Below are 14244 nucleotides of genomic sequence, written 5' to 3'. Positions count from 1 at the left end.
AATGGTATAAATGCGAAAGTGTGTCTGTCTGCCTGCTTGCTTTTCATGGCTCATTTTGGTACAGAGACAGCTTGCATCCTGGGGAAAGGGCATAGGCCACTTTTCATCCCGGAAAATCAAAGAGTTTCCACGGGTGTTTAAAAAACCTAAATCCACGAGGACGAAGTCGTGCATTTAGGCATCATCTAGTGTACCTACCTATATCGTTAATGGTGTTCACACCGCCCGGGACTGCTATGGCGAGAGAGTTAGAGTTGTCACCAACCCTCCTCTTACCGCGAGTGTCGTACGAGGCGAGAGAATGTAACGGAGATCGGGCAGCAGCGTCCTCTGTGCTACTCTACTACCACACGAGTAGATATTATATAGACCAGAGGGGAAGCTTCATGCTAGCGGCTGGCTGTAGGTTCACTCACTCTAGCGCAGCTCACGCACACCACGAAGTGTCACGGACGCTCCGTTTGCCGCCAAACTGGGCGCACGGAGCGTCTGTGGCACGTCGTGGTGTGCGTGAGCTAGTGTGAAGCTTCCCCTCTGGTCTATAATATCTACTCGTGTGCTACTACTACCTTCTACAGTGATCACTAACCCGTCTGCCCATTGGTGATTATGCGCAAACCCTCTCTTCTTCTTCTTCTTTTTCTCGGCCTCGGCCTCGGGAGAGGCCTTCAGTCCAGCAGTAGACTGTTATTGGCTATTGATAATAATAAAGGTAAAATTTATAAAGAATTTTCTTTTGTCCGTACAGATGACTTGAAGGCGGTGCCTAAGAATCTGGTAAGGCAGGCGAAGAGGGCCGGCTCCGAGGACAACATCTCCGTCATCGTGGTGTTCCTGAAGGACCCGCGTGATATCATCGCTGATAACTGCCCGCCCATGGACCTTGGGTAATTTATTAGCTTTATAGTTTCTTGTTCATTATTTAATAGTAGGATATTTTTTAGCACGGGTGACTGTGGTATCGAAATACCTGCTATAACTTATTACTATAATTGTATGCTCGCACAATTTAGCGACTTTACAATTACGGCACTCTTGCTGTTTTTGCGTTTCAGCGCAACTTATTGCTTTATTAGTTTCAAAAGTGACAGATCCCGGAGCCTAACTAAATCGCTAAAACTAAAAGACCAATCGTTTTGGAAATTGGAATGTGCTCAGAGGAAACATGAAGTCGCTGTAAACGAAAGGTTCCGAAACGAATGCTATGATCATTAGATAAAACCACGGACTAGAGAAATTATATCTCTCCTCCGTGGATAAAACATATTTGAGTCGCAACTTGCGAAAAGCAATCTAAATGCCGCGCCGATCATCGATGCTGCTCGTAAATGAATTTTGTGTGCAGTTGCTCTTACCATATTATGATTACGCTTGTCCACAACAACACCTCTGAAGTAATGATGCAGCTAAAATAAAACGTGATAACAGAATCTCATTCACGCTTGCTTTGGAAGACACCCAAATTGTGTGTCAGATATTATCAAATTTGTCAGACAACACGTAAGCCATCCACTTCTATTGTACGGAATAAAACGATGTGGTTGAGCGTACATTATTGACGTTGGTGTGAATAAGGCGTTTTCTGAACAATCGTTGATTGATGTGTGAATACTTTCAACCAGGTGTGATTTAAACACTGTTCTAACAAGCGTTATTAAAATTCCTGCAATAAATGAATCATGCAATGAAGTTTGTTCTAACGACATTCCCTTCTTGTGCATCTATGTGAACCTAAGAAATCCAGCAGATCGTGATTTTAAAATAATCGCTATATTTTTTTATACCTGACAATCAATTGACAGCTTTACATCACAAATCTTCAATAATTTGAACATGACAGATACTAGCTTCTTCCCGCGAATTCGTGTGGATTAAAGTTTTTTAAAGATTCCATTGGAATTTCTCAAAATCCTACCGTTGGAATATTTGCTCCCAAATATCTAGGTTCTCTGGTTTAGTTTGAGCATTGTCTATCAGTCAGTCAGTCACGTTACTGTTTTATTCGTGAAATATCTACGTCATATTCTTCTACATTATATGCTTTTACAAACTGGTTATCGATGAGTAATCTTCACAAGGCGAGTAATTTCACTTAAATGGAAACATATGCCAGTAGACGCTAGCCTTGACATGCCTATTTGGCTATCTTTCCTCAAGATAAGGCATAAAAATGAAAGTATTATGTCACTTTTCTTATTAACTTTATGCGCTTGAATAATTTGAATATGGCATTATCAATGATGTCATTGGCTCCGTATTGAAAAAAAACTTTAATAGGTACCGGTTTAATAACCGCTCTATTAGGTATTTAAAAAAAACGGTTGGTATTATACTGCGGCGATTTCGTCATTATGCTCTTTTATTTCTAGTTATCAGTAAATTATATCGTGATTCATTGTTTTAACACATAAAAGGCAGAATCAAAATGTGCAACCTCTTAATGTTTTTGAAAATGTAAGAATTATTATAAATAATCAAAGAGAAGCAAATGATGATTTAGTAAATTAAAAGATTACATTAGTAGTATTAGTATTTGTTGTAAGTAGTAAACTTTAAAAACTTGTAATAATGACATAGATTTCAATATGGCTGTAATAACAGGCTGGACAACGCGCGGGTGACGAACGTGCCACCGTTCGTCTTGAAGGATGAAGCCTGCAAAGCCGTGGTCGCTGAGACGGGAGGCGGCGACTGCGCCGAAGGGGGCGACAATGGTGTGTCTGACAGCGACAGCGAAGACCTGGGGCCGGAGACTGCGGTAGATGCCGACCTCGATGTAGATGACGACGCCGAATTGAGAGACGAGCCTGCACCTCCGACGCCGCCTGCACACGCTGGTAAGCCTTTTTGTAGCGCTACAGACTAAGCCTTCTTGCCGATCCCTGGCAGAAGTTTCAGTCTGGTGGTTAGGATAGTGCTGGGCCTGAGACAGTGGTAGATGCCATAATGAATAATTGAGGGACAAACCTACACCTCCGACGATGCCTGCACAATGCACATGCCGGCAAGTTCAAGGATTTTTTATCATGCTGGGATTGAATTGGAAGCTTGTCACACGGTATTAGTCGAGAGGAAAAGTAGAGACTGCACTTGGGCGAGAATGGTGTATCTGATAGCGACAGCGAAGATCTGGGGCCGGAGACTGCAGTAGATGCCGACTTAAATGTAGAAGACGACGCCGAATTGAGAGACGAGCCTGCACCTCCGAAGCCGCCTGCACACGCATTTTATTTTAAAAAACCACGCCCGGTAAACTTTCTTGAAGCTTGTTGCGCTTATTGCCTATTTAGAAATGACCCAACGGAAATTTCAGTCGAGGCGGTAAGGATAGTACCGAAGGACAACCCACCACCACATGGCCACACCAATCTCGCGGTTGTATGAGCTAAAACGCGGGAGAGCGCCCGTTCGGTACTTGCTCGATGGCTCTTTCCTGGGGCGCCTTGACTTCCTACAAGTTCTTGTTGTACCGAAATGACAATGGACTTACAGCTACTGGGCTTGAGACTTCGGTAGATGCTGACTTGGATGTAGACTGTAGACCACAACGCGCCACCACACGCCACGCCGCGCCGGTTAGTTTCAAGTGGTAGATATTTTATTATGGAGACCCCGGTAGATGCTAAGCTAATCAAGCTTCATATTGTAATCTATACGGTGTAAATTCTCCAGTTTGACGAGAAAGGCGTCAATTACGCAATATCCGAAATTATGCGGTATAGTAAAGTTTGGCTATTAGGTAATCGTTCGATATTTAGCTAATTAAAGATCGATAGATAAGTAGGTTAGGTTATTAATTAAATAAAATGTTATTCGTAGTTGAAAGGTGTGGTTATGATTCGCATTTCGCACCTATTAATTACTTAGAAACAATTTGCTTTTGTTTAAACTGGTTAAGTTACAGTGGGTGGTGTAGGTGCGGTGGCCTGTATCTAGGTACTTGCATCACGGTTTTAATATACTGTTAGGTTTTCCACTAATAGCTACATAAATTGAATAATTAATTACTAGGTATCTAAATGTATTCAAATTTACCCTCTCTTAACAAGTAAATCTGTGTGTCAAAAAGTGGCGAGGGACGGATTAATAGTAACTAGTTCCTAACAATTGAGCCATACCTAGGGGTCTCCTCAAAGTTCAAATAATTACCTACCTAATTTACTGATGTATTATTATTTAATTGATATTTTGTAGTCTTTTTTGTTTCGTACACAAATTCTTTAAATTGAGAGTAGCATATACTATGTATCAACTAAATTAATATCAAGAACAAAATATAATATGAGATTTAAAAAACTTAATTCCTGAACGTAGCGGTAGCCCGTGTTCCCTACGCTACCGGGTTCGGGCACGGGACACCGGGCGCCGGTTCCGCCCGTCCGTGTGCCCTCGCCTCGCGCCCCGTCGCGACGCCCCCGTCCCGCACCGATCAGTCGCATACCGAACGCTCGTGGGCTCTGTTCCGCTCTCTATCGACATTTGTACTATTGTGAACGGCTTTTTGTCTATATTTTTACACCGTGAATTTTATTTTGGTGGAGATTACTGATTAAAATCTGTGCAGTGAAATTACCGTTAGCGGTACGTGAAGAGAATGTTTTCTATATTTTTAACATTCCAAATAGTTAGTGAAAGGTTATTTCTGTGTTGATTCATGCCGAGCGGTGTTCTGGAAATAGATCGTTCGTACTGTGGCGCATCCCTGCTTCGGCCTGCGAAGGATTCCCGCAAAGGCCGCTGCTCGACTTGCATATTTTTACCCGGATAAAGTCTTTCTCGACTCACGGGCGTGTCTCCGGCCTCCGCTAGCCGTTCTCGAAATGGCGTCCGCGAAGTTTTCGCGAGTTTGAAAAGCGACCGGTAAAAATATAACCGGCAGCACGCGGCTTCGTCGCCGGTGAAATTACGTTATCAAAGATAAACGCAGTAGACTCCCTATATTGAAACATATGATCGACATAGCGTCTGTTTTTTTTGGCAGGGTGTGTCACCTGTTGATAATGCGAAGGGATGATCGTATGATCCTGGTGTGAAACAACGCGTTCGTAACGCCGAAACAGTATTGTAAATGTGTTATTTTTGCGTTGTACAGTGGAATCGAGCCACGTCGACGGCAACTTGGTGGATAATGTAGCGGAGAGTGGCGAGGAGTCCGAAGACGAGTGGAATTACTTCAAGGGCGAGGGTGAACGAGAACAGATCCCCAGCGAGGAGGCCGACGAGCCACCACGCTCAGAGACACCTGGTCAAGATAATGTGAGTTTCCCTTTGATTCCTAGTAACCTTACTGTATATGCTAACAGGCGCGATTTTGGGCTTTCAGCTAACTTCACTCATAACTTAGTAAAAGTTAGCAAGGAGCCTAGCCTTGTTATGTATTTTTGAATCTTACAGGAAATTTAACTAAAACTTGGTGGATTCAATGGTAATGCAGTACTTCGAAATGCCTTCTCAAAGAAAAGTTCTTAAGTAGCTAGTTCATGTTAAACCAACAACAAAAAGAGTTCCATATTATATTATGTTCGGTCAACAACAAAAATTATGATGCAATTATTACCTATCAAAGTTTGTTGTTAAAATAGTATTTTTACTGAATTTGTTTCTATTTTAGGTGTTTGTTACTTGTACTTGTACTTCATTTCTTTGTTTTAAAGTGTGATCATAGATAAACAAAGCATTCAAAGAGTATTACAATAACATATAGGTACTTAAGTACTTTTCTACACACAATATATCTGATTGTTTATGCAGCAATGTAGAAAGAATCCTTGATTACAATTCAGTGTAAGTTACATTCTTAGTTTCCGAGAAATGTGTATTGATAATGTGGTCTAAAAATAGCTATGCATTGCTATTCCATTGTGTACTTGAGAATGGGACAGTTTTTGTATTCATTGGCAGCTGGTGGCTTCAGGAATGTGAATGTTTTACATATAAATCCATACTAATACTATCCATACTCAATATTATAAATGCGAAAGTGTGTCCATCTGTTTGTCTGTCTTCTAACTTTTCACGACCCATCCGTTCAACCGATTTTGATGAAATTTGGTACAAAGATAGCTTGCGTCCCGGGGATGTACATTGGCTCTTTATCGTGGAAAATCAAGGAGTTCCCACGAGATTTCTATAAACCTAAATCCACACAGTCACTGGCATCATCTAGTAAGTTAATAAAGTATTTTCTTATGTAAACCATGTAAAATAATCACTTGTAGGTACTATTCGTTACTCACTCTTAATAATAATGTTAGGTATTAGTGATAATTCAGAGCCTCAATTATTTCTGAGTGGAGTGGAGAGAAGCTACAACAACTAATCGAAATTTTTCCTTCTAGTCTGCCTGGGAAAGTAGTTCAGTAGACATGAACAGTTCACCTCTCAACCCTGACGCGCCGGTGTTTGTACCGGGCGGGGTGGGCGGCTCTGACGTGCTGCTGGCCGAGTCACCAAGGAAACCGATGCCGATGGATGACATTGAGCTGCCAGATGCAAACCAATTCAAGACTGAGGCTGTGGTACGACCGGCTGAGTTACAGGACTTGGATAACTGTGACCAACTTAATGGGCATCATGTGAGTTATATCACTTCTTTCTGTGAATTGAGGAATTTTGAGTATTTTATTAATTACTAGACTAGATGATGCCCGCGACTTCGTCCACGTGGATTTAAGTTTTTGAAAATCCCGTGGGAACTTTCATTTTCCGGGATAGAAAGTAGCCTATGTACTTCCCCGGGATGCAAGCTATCTCTGTACCAAATTTCGTCAAAATCGGTTGAACGGTTAGGCCGTGAAAGGTGTCTGCTAGCTAGACAGACACACTTTCGCATTTATATTTTTTTTTTAAATAGATATAACGAGCAGGTGGGTCACCTGATTTTAAGTGATTACCGCCGCCCATGAACATTTGCAGCACCAGAGAAACCGCCGATAATAATAGTATTGATGTATCTACAATTTTTTTAATGTCCAATACTAGGTAATACTTAGTATGCATTGTAATGCGACTCGCGCATCACCATTTGGTTGTATATTGTGGTACTATGTCAGAAAGTTTCCTGCAAATCCCACCAACAATTATACAAAGTTTCAACTCAATTGGATGAACGATTAGAAAATGCATAATTAATGAACAAACATAGACTTGAAATATTAATTTTTAGTATAATTAAGAATTAAGAGTAAAAACTATATGCTTTGATAATTTCAGAACATATCAATGGAAGGTGTGACAGAACATTTGAATGGCAATGACAAGGATGAGATGGAGAGCTTAGGGTTTGGCTTCAATGTAGGAATTGAAAAAGAGAAGAACAAAGACAACAATCTTATACAAGACTTTGAAAGAATACAGAAGGACACCACAGATTTTTGTAATATTCAGGTTGGTATTACAAGTGAAATATTAAGATTACAATGTAAAGGTTTAATTATTTAAATGATAAGAAAGCTTGGGATTAAATTGCTTTAGCAGCTTTGATGATTGTTATAAGTTATGTAATACTGTGAAATGATGTTAACTGACATTAAAAAAATACCCAGCTGACTTTTTTGTGGGCTCTTCTCAAACCGGGGCGCATTTGGAACCTTTGTAGCTTTAGTTTTAAGTTAACGGAATTAGATTATCAGCATTACATCCATTATCTTAAAATTCAACAGTTGACAATCAAAAAGTGTACAACGTGCCTACTTTGAATAAATGTCTTTGACTTTGAAGAAAAATTATCTGAACATTATCACTGATTTGTTCAGCACCACACAAGATACAAAATCGAAAAAAAGCAATAGAAACTCAAACCCTAAATATAATGTTTATACAGCGACAAGCACATGCTTGAGCAATTCTTGATCAAGCAGCTTAGGTAAGTGTTGACTTTAGTTTAAATCATATAGTATGAATATTAAAATTAACAAACCATTAATGTTTCAGGTATTTCCTGCACACACTGAAACAAATCCTTTCAACACTGAAGTTGATGATGAATTCTTTGAAAGACTTAAAAACAAAGAAAGGGATCCAATGAGCATGAGCTTCTATCAGGAAAAGGACGATGATACTTGTGAACGTTTCGGTAAACTGGAGCCGAGCGTGGACCTCAATGCAGTTCAACCTCTACCTGACAGCGACGATGAGGACATGCAACCAAATGGAGGACATCAAAGTGACCGTGATGACAAAGAAAATGTATGCCCTAGTGAGAAATCAAACCTGTTCAGTCTAGAAGATGGGCAGGAACCAAATAACGATAGAATGAGGTTCGATGAACAGTTGATAGCGAACAATATTACCAACTTAGATAACTTCATGGACTTCAATGTTAACAACACAAACAACATACAAAACTATTCAAACCCTGAGTTTGAATGCAACATTCAGGAATCAGTTGTTCAAACAGATACACCTGAATCTCACAAGCTTCTTTTCGAGCAAATACCAGAAATACCTGATGGCAAAAGTTCAGAGTTAGGCTTTACGAATGAAGACTTACTGGAACCTTCAGAGAGTGAAAGAGATGCGCGGGCCATCACACCACAGGACGAGAACTCGCAGGATATTGAAATGGAGAGTAAACTTGAAGAATCTCCCTCAGAAGAAGTCCAAGCTGAATTAGCTGGTGAAGTCAAAGATGAGCTAGCTCACTCGGATCATATTGATATTTCTGAGACAAGCGATCAAGTTGACCAACTAGATAATATTGAAAATGAAATCACTAATGAAATCACAGAATCTGAAACCACTCCAGACTTAGAAGAGAAACTAATTGAACAGTTCTCTAACTCTCCAGAGATGGATCATGAAAATGTCATAGTTGATGTTCATAAAGAACCAGAGTTTACAAATTTCGATGGATTTGACGCTGACGAAAAACAAGATAATATGAACCATGATAATAATAGAGAGCCGTCAGAATTCGATGTAGATACTGAAATAAGATTAGAAACTGAACAAGAGGTAGAACAATTACAAGCGCCTGTATCACAGATGCCAGGCGGATCCCCAGTACATTCCCCCGCGCCGAGCGAGACTTTGCTGCCGAATGAGTCTCTATTGCCGCGTGATTCTCCCTTATGTGATTCGCCCGCTCCACAAGAATCTTTATTGAGGGAGTCTCCACTGCCACAAGACACTTCTTTACCTGAAAGTTCACCATTTCCCCAAGAAGATTTGTCAGGGCTTCAAGAATCTCCATTGCCCCAAGAGACAGAGTTGCCAAGTGAGTTGCCACTGCCCCAAGAGTCACAGATGCCCCATGAGTCGCCAGAGCCCAGTGAGTCACCACTGCCCCAACAGTTACAGCTGCCTCATGAGTCGCCAGTGCCCAGTGAGTCTCCCTTACCCAGTGAATCACCAGTTCCCAGTTCGGTTGCACATTTCGACGCACCGGAACCAACAACTTCACCTCTCGCAAAATCTCCTCTTCCCACTGAGTTAGAGGTTTCAGAGTCTATTGCACCAGCACAGTCGCCATTACCCTCACAGTCTCCCGAATCACAGTCACAATTACCCGCACAAGAGGATCTCGAGCCTCCGATCCCAGCAGAGATTCCCCTGCCTCGGGAATCACCCCTACCTTCTGAATCACCCCTACCATCTGAGTCACCCTTACCAGATGATGCACATCTTATTTATTCAACGCTTCTCAGTGAAGCATCACAAACTAAAGACACACTTTTTTCTGAATCACCTTTACCTATTGAAACTACAATTAATGAACAAGTATTGATCACTGAATCGCAAATTGAGCCACAAACAGAATCACAAATTGAGCCACAAATAGAATCACAAATTGAGCCACAAATAGAATCACAAATTGAGCCACAAATTGAAGCACAATTAGACTCACAACAGATACTGGAATTTGAACAAGAAAAATCTGTCCCTGATGATATACAACGAGAATCTCCTCTTCCAGTTGACAACATTGAAGAAACAATCCATAGGTCGCCTCTTCCTGTAGAACAAAACTTTGAGGAAATTTTCTCAAGAGAACAACATCAAGAATCATCTCCATTTGTACAAGAATCAATTGAAACAATTGTGCCCGATCAGCCGTGCCGGTCTCACAGTGAATCTCCACTACCTGTTGAAGCACAGTCACCTATTCATAGACATATCGAATCACCTTTATGTGAGCCGCTCAGAGATTCGCCGTTGCCTGTCGCACCGGCAGCCACTGAAACTATGTCCGAGCGACACGATATCTTCTCGCCAGCGCCCGTAGACACGATCGTTACCCCCGAGCCGACACTTGCGGAACCCATCGCACCTACGGACGAGCCCGCGCTCGTTGCATCATCCGCTCCCTTAATCGAATCCGTGTCAGAAGTTCCTCCACAAGAGTTTGAAGTAAAATCCGAACAATTATCTGAAATGAGCGCCTCGACACCGGACATCGTGCCCGAAGAACGACCTCGCAACGAACTAGTCACAGACATAGACATCGGCATTCCCGAATCGAGGGCGCAGGAAATATGCGTGCCCGTCACTAGCGAGATTCAGCACGAGGACGTCGTGCGACCCGGCGCCACGCCGCCGCCCACGCCCGCCGTCGGCGACGCACCCATCGCGGCCGCCGTCGCCGTCGCCGCTACCGCCGCCGCCGTCGCGGCCACCGCGAAGGCTGCCAAACCGAGCTCCCCCAAGAAGTCTCCCACGACGCCGGCGAAAACCGACTCGAAGGCTACGCCGAAAACGACCGCCACGCGAACTCCGATATCGGCCAAACGCGTCGCCTCCGCTACGACCGCGGCTCGCTCGCCAGCCACGCCGGCCGCCCGCACGCCCGCCGCGCGCTTCTCCAGCGCCAAGGCGTCGCCGGCCGCGCCGCGTGCCGCCTCCAAACCGGCCGCCTCGCCCGCCAAGTCCGCCCCCTCGCCCGCCAAGCCCGCGGCCGCGTCCGCCAAGCCGACAGCCGCTCCCGCCAAGCCGGCCACCGTTCCCGCTAAAACCGCCGCGAAACCCGCGCCCCGCGCTGCTGCGGCGCCCGTCCCGCGCACGACTGCGGCCCCACGGCCAGCGCCCATCACCCGGCTGGCCCCCAAGGCCCCTGCGGCAAAACCCGCCCCAGCACCGCCTAAACCGACGACCGCAACACTCAAGGCGACGACCACAGCACCCAGGACGGCGGTCGCAGCACCCAAGACGACCGCAGTGCCCAAGACTACGACCACGGCAACCAAGACGACGAGGACCGAGGTCGCCTTTATGAGGCGACCTGTTTCGACCGAGAAGACTGGAAACCTGACCAAACCTAAGGCTCCTGGGCCGCCGCAGCTCTTGACGAATGGAGATGTGAAGCCGAGCGCCAAGCCCGCACCCATCACGCGAGCCGGGGCCGCGCGCCCCGCGCCGCCCAGGTCAGTACCACTGCTTACTACCAGATCTTTTAAAAAAAATATGGAGATAGCGTGCAAATGAGCAGGTGGGTTACGTGATGTTATGTGATTACCGCCGCCCATGAACGTTTGCAGCACCAGAGGAACCGCCGATGCGTTGCCCGTCTTTCAGGAATTTGCTGATTTTTATTTATTTTTATGCATCATAGTTTTTGAATTATTATCGTGGAAAATGTCGAAAAAATACGACTGTAGTACGGAACCCTCATTGCGCGAGCCTGACTCGCACTTTGCTGGTTTTTTGTTTTTTTCCATTGCTTTTGAGTTTTAGTTTAAGTATAATATAATCTTGTATTGTGGCAGCAGACCCACGGCGCCGAAACCGGCGGCGCGCGCGCCTCTAGACAAGCAGAGCAAGGACCTCGCCAACAAGCGCATCACCGCCAAGGCCGCGCCCCCGAGGACCGCCCCCAACAAGGTCAGCTTTGAAGTTCTATCAGGGCAGGCTTCCGTGCTTACGCCACGCGGCAGAAAATATTGTACATCGATCTTTTTAGAGTGAGATAGCGGTTTTGTAGAGCGTTGTTTCTGTCGTGGAGACCGACAATACGTCACATCTGAACTATAAAATCTCTCTCACTGTAAAAGTCGATGTACAATATTGTCTGCCGCGTACTGTAAACGTTTCCGTTTATTCGTGCTCTCCCCGCCTGAGTCACTCCAGCCATCCTAGCTCGCTCACAAACGCATACCACTGATCGGTTTCTACGCGGCAAATTTTATTCAAAACTTGAATAATGACGTAAACTGAAAAAACTGATTAAATCGATCAAATAACAAAAAAGTTAAAGAATATTTAAAGCATTTAAATATTTCTGATTAGACAGAGATAGCGATATAGCATTTTGACGTCACACCTTACTAATGCCATAGTAGCTTCGTGCGGTTTCATACAAATTTTCTTTTTCCCAGAAAGGGATAGAAGACCCTCCCACTCCAAAATTAAAATGCCCGTAACTTTGTAAATCTTTGTTGGATTTTCATATTTTTTTTCAGTGTACGTCATTATTTTTATCCTAGTTTATAATAAAGTAATAATATTTATCAAATTCAAAAGTAGGAAAATACACAATTCATATTTTATTTGCAGGCCCCGGTTGGCATCAAAGGCACAAAAGCGGTAACCAAGAGGCAAGACAACAAGAAGGACACGGAAGCGGCGCTCACGAACGGCGCGCCCGAGTGCAAGGCGCCGCCCAGCCCGCCCGCGGACGCGCTGCCCGACGTCATCGCGTAGGCGCCATCTCACGATTCCTATTATTTTCCGCTTCAATTTTGTGATTTTCTATAAGTGTATCATAGTTTTACAGCTCGCGCACACGCGTCGAATTTTGACGTACGTTTCATATCTTTACAATTTGATCGCACAATGCAGAAAAAACCGTACGCAACACATTTATTAGCACAAGTCAGTGTATTCCATGCAACTAACTCGTGATGCCATCGTTACTCACATTATATCAGTTTTATCAGTACTGAAAATTAGAATGAAGTCGGTGAACGCGCTTTATCTCTGCTTCCGTTAGTAAAGGTCCAGTGCATTCATATTTTTTGGTACTTGAAGAATACTGCGTACGACTTTTTTTATCTATCACCTAGTATGCGATCATCTTTAATTACATCGATTTTTTTACGTCTATTTATTGTTGTAAACCATGTTTTAAGTTTAAAAAAAATTGAGACCACTATGATGTAGAAATGTATGTACAAATTCGAAGAGTTTGCGTTGGTCTTTACGGATAAATAATGGATCTTCTCTTAATACTTGAGAGCATCAATCATGGTAAATATAAGTGTCTGATTTCTGGCATTTCGCCCATACAGCAAATATCAAAAAACAGTCGTTAATATTTAAAAGCCTCCAGTGTTATGAGACGTTTCAGTATACGCCCGTTAAGGTGATCAAACATTACCCAAACGCAACACATCTTTCAGTACGGAAAATTTGAATGACGTCACCATTGTGACGTCACGCGCATACAATTTCGGGTGACGTCACAAGAAGGATCATTTGGTTGGCATGAGATTCAGCGTTTCACTTTGTGTACATATACTGAAAAATGAATTGCGCGATTGCGTATGTAATGTGTGATCAATATTAGGCTTGACTACTTTGTACGCTGATGTCGGTCGCGCGTACCATTCGCATAGCCAACGTTACAGTGTTGGCAACGTGTTATCGTACACGAGACCGACATCAGCGTGGGAGCAGGCCTTAGGCAGATCTATAGAGCGTATTTTGACTTCGCTCAGACTTTGCTTTGTGTTAAAATGAGACAGGTGTTTGATATAAATCTGTATTGTTTTAACTCTGTCATAATTTAAGTCTGAAAAAAGTCAAAGTACGCTCTATCGATTTCAGCCTTAAAGTCGCTCGTAGCGGCTAGTCGTTAGGTGCGGGAGGCGTCTCCCATTTTTATATAATAGACATCAGCTTTTAGATAAGAGTACGTTGCGGAGAAAGGACGCGTCGCTGCGCGCGACTACGCGTAGTAACGCGCACCGACGCGCCCGGGTTATCCACTATTATGAGAATTTTTATATTACCAACGAATGATTGATTTTTAATAAATCCGGCTTTTAATTTATTTTCTTTGTATAACCGTATTATTTAAATAAAAAATGTGAAGAACGACTGACACATTGTTTTATTTTATTTTTTTGAGTTTTATAACTTGTGACTTATTATGATAGCGATAAATAATAATGACGATAAAAGTTAAAAAAACTGTTTACTTATTATCTACATTTACTTGTCAATGTTTAACTTAAATATCATGGTGTTACAAAGAAATACTAAATAAAATAAAGCATTTTATTCAAATAAAAGGTTATATCACCCATT

The 14244-nt window shown here is 43.0% G+C and overlaps 1 protein-coding gene across 4 annotated transcripts in view; it reads left to right on the top strand.

Annotated features, from left to right (window-relative positions):
* Positions 1-14242, top strand: part of LOC117996571 (nascent polypeptide-associated complex subunit alpha, muscle-specific form-like) — a 128347-nt gene extending 114105 nt beyond the window's left edge. For 2 of the 4 annotated variants that reach the window (XM_069509560.1, XM_069509562.1), the window contains 8 exons: positions 749-887; positions 2602-2837; positions 5093-5256; positions 6339-6575; positions 7213-7386; positions 7933-11360; positions 11703-11817; positions 12490-14242. In XM_069509560.1, the coding sequence (XP_069365661.1) occupies positions 749-887; positions 2602-2837; positions 5093-5256; positions 6339-6575; positions 7213-7386; positions 7933-11360; positions 11703-11817; positions 12490-12636 (4640 nt within the window). In that variant the 3' untranslated portion in view covers positions 12637-14242. The remainder of the gene's footprint in view (positions 1-748; positions 888-2601; positions 2838-5092; positions 5257-6338; positions 6576-7212; positions 7387-7932; positions 11361-11702; positions 11818-12489) is intronic. The other 2 variants (XM_069509561.1, XM_034984648.2) reach the window with 2 other exon arrangements.
* The last annotated feature ends 2 nt before the right edge of the window (positions 14243-14244 follow it).

This window comes from Maniola hyperantus, chromosome 3 (assembly GCF_902806685.2).
Source record: "Maniola hyperantus chromosome 3, iAphHyp1.2, whole genome shotgun sequence".
In the NCBI taxonomy this organism is placed as follows: domain Eukaryota; kingdom Metazoa; phylum Arthropoda; class Insecta; order Lepidoptera; family Nymphalidae; genus Maniola; species Maniola hyperantus.
Note: the sequence above shows the minus strand (reverse complement) of the source record. Positions and strands in the feature narration are given on the sequence as shown.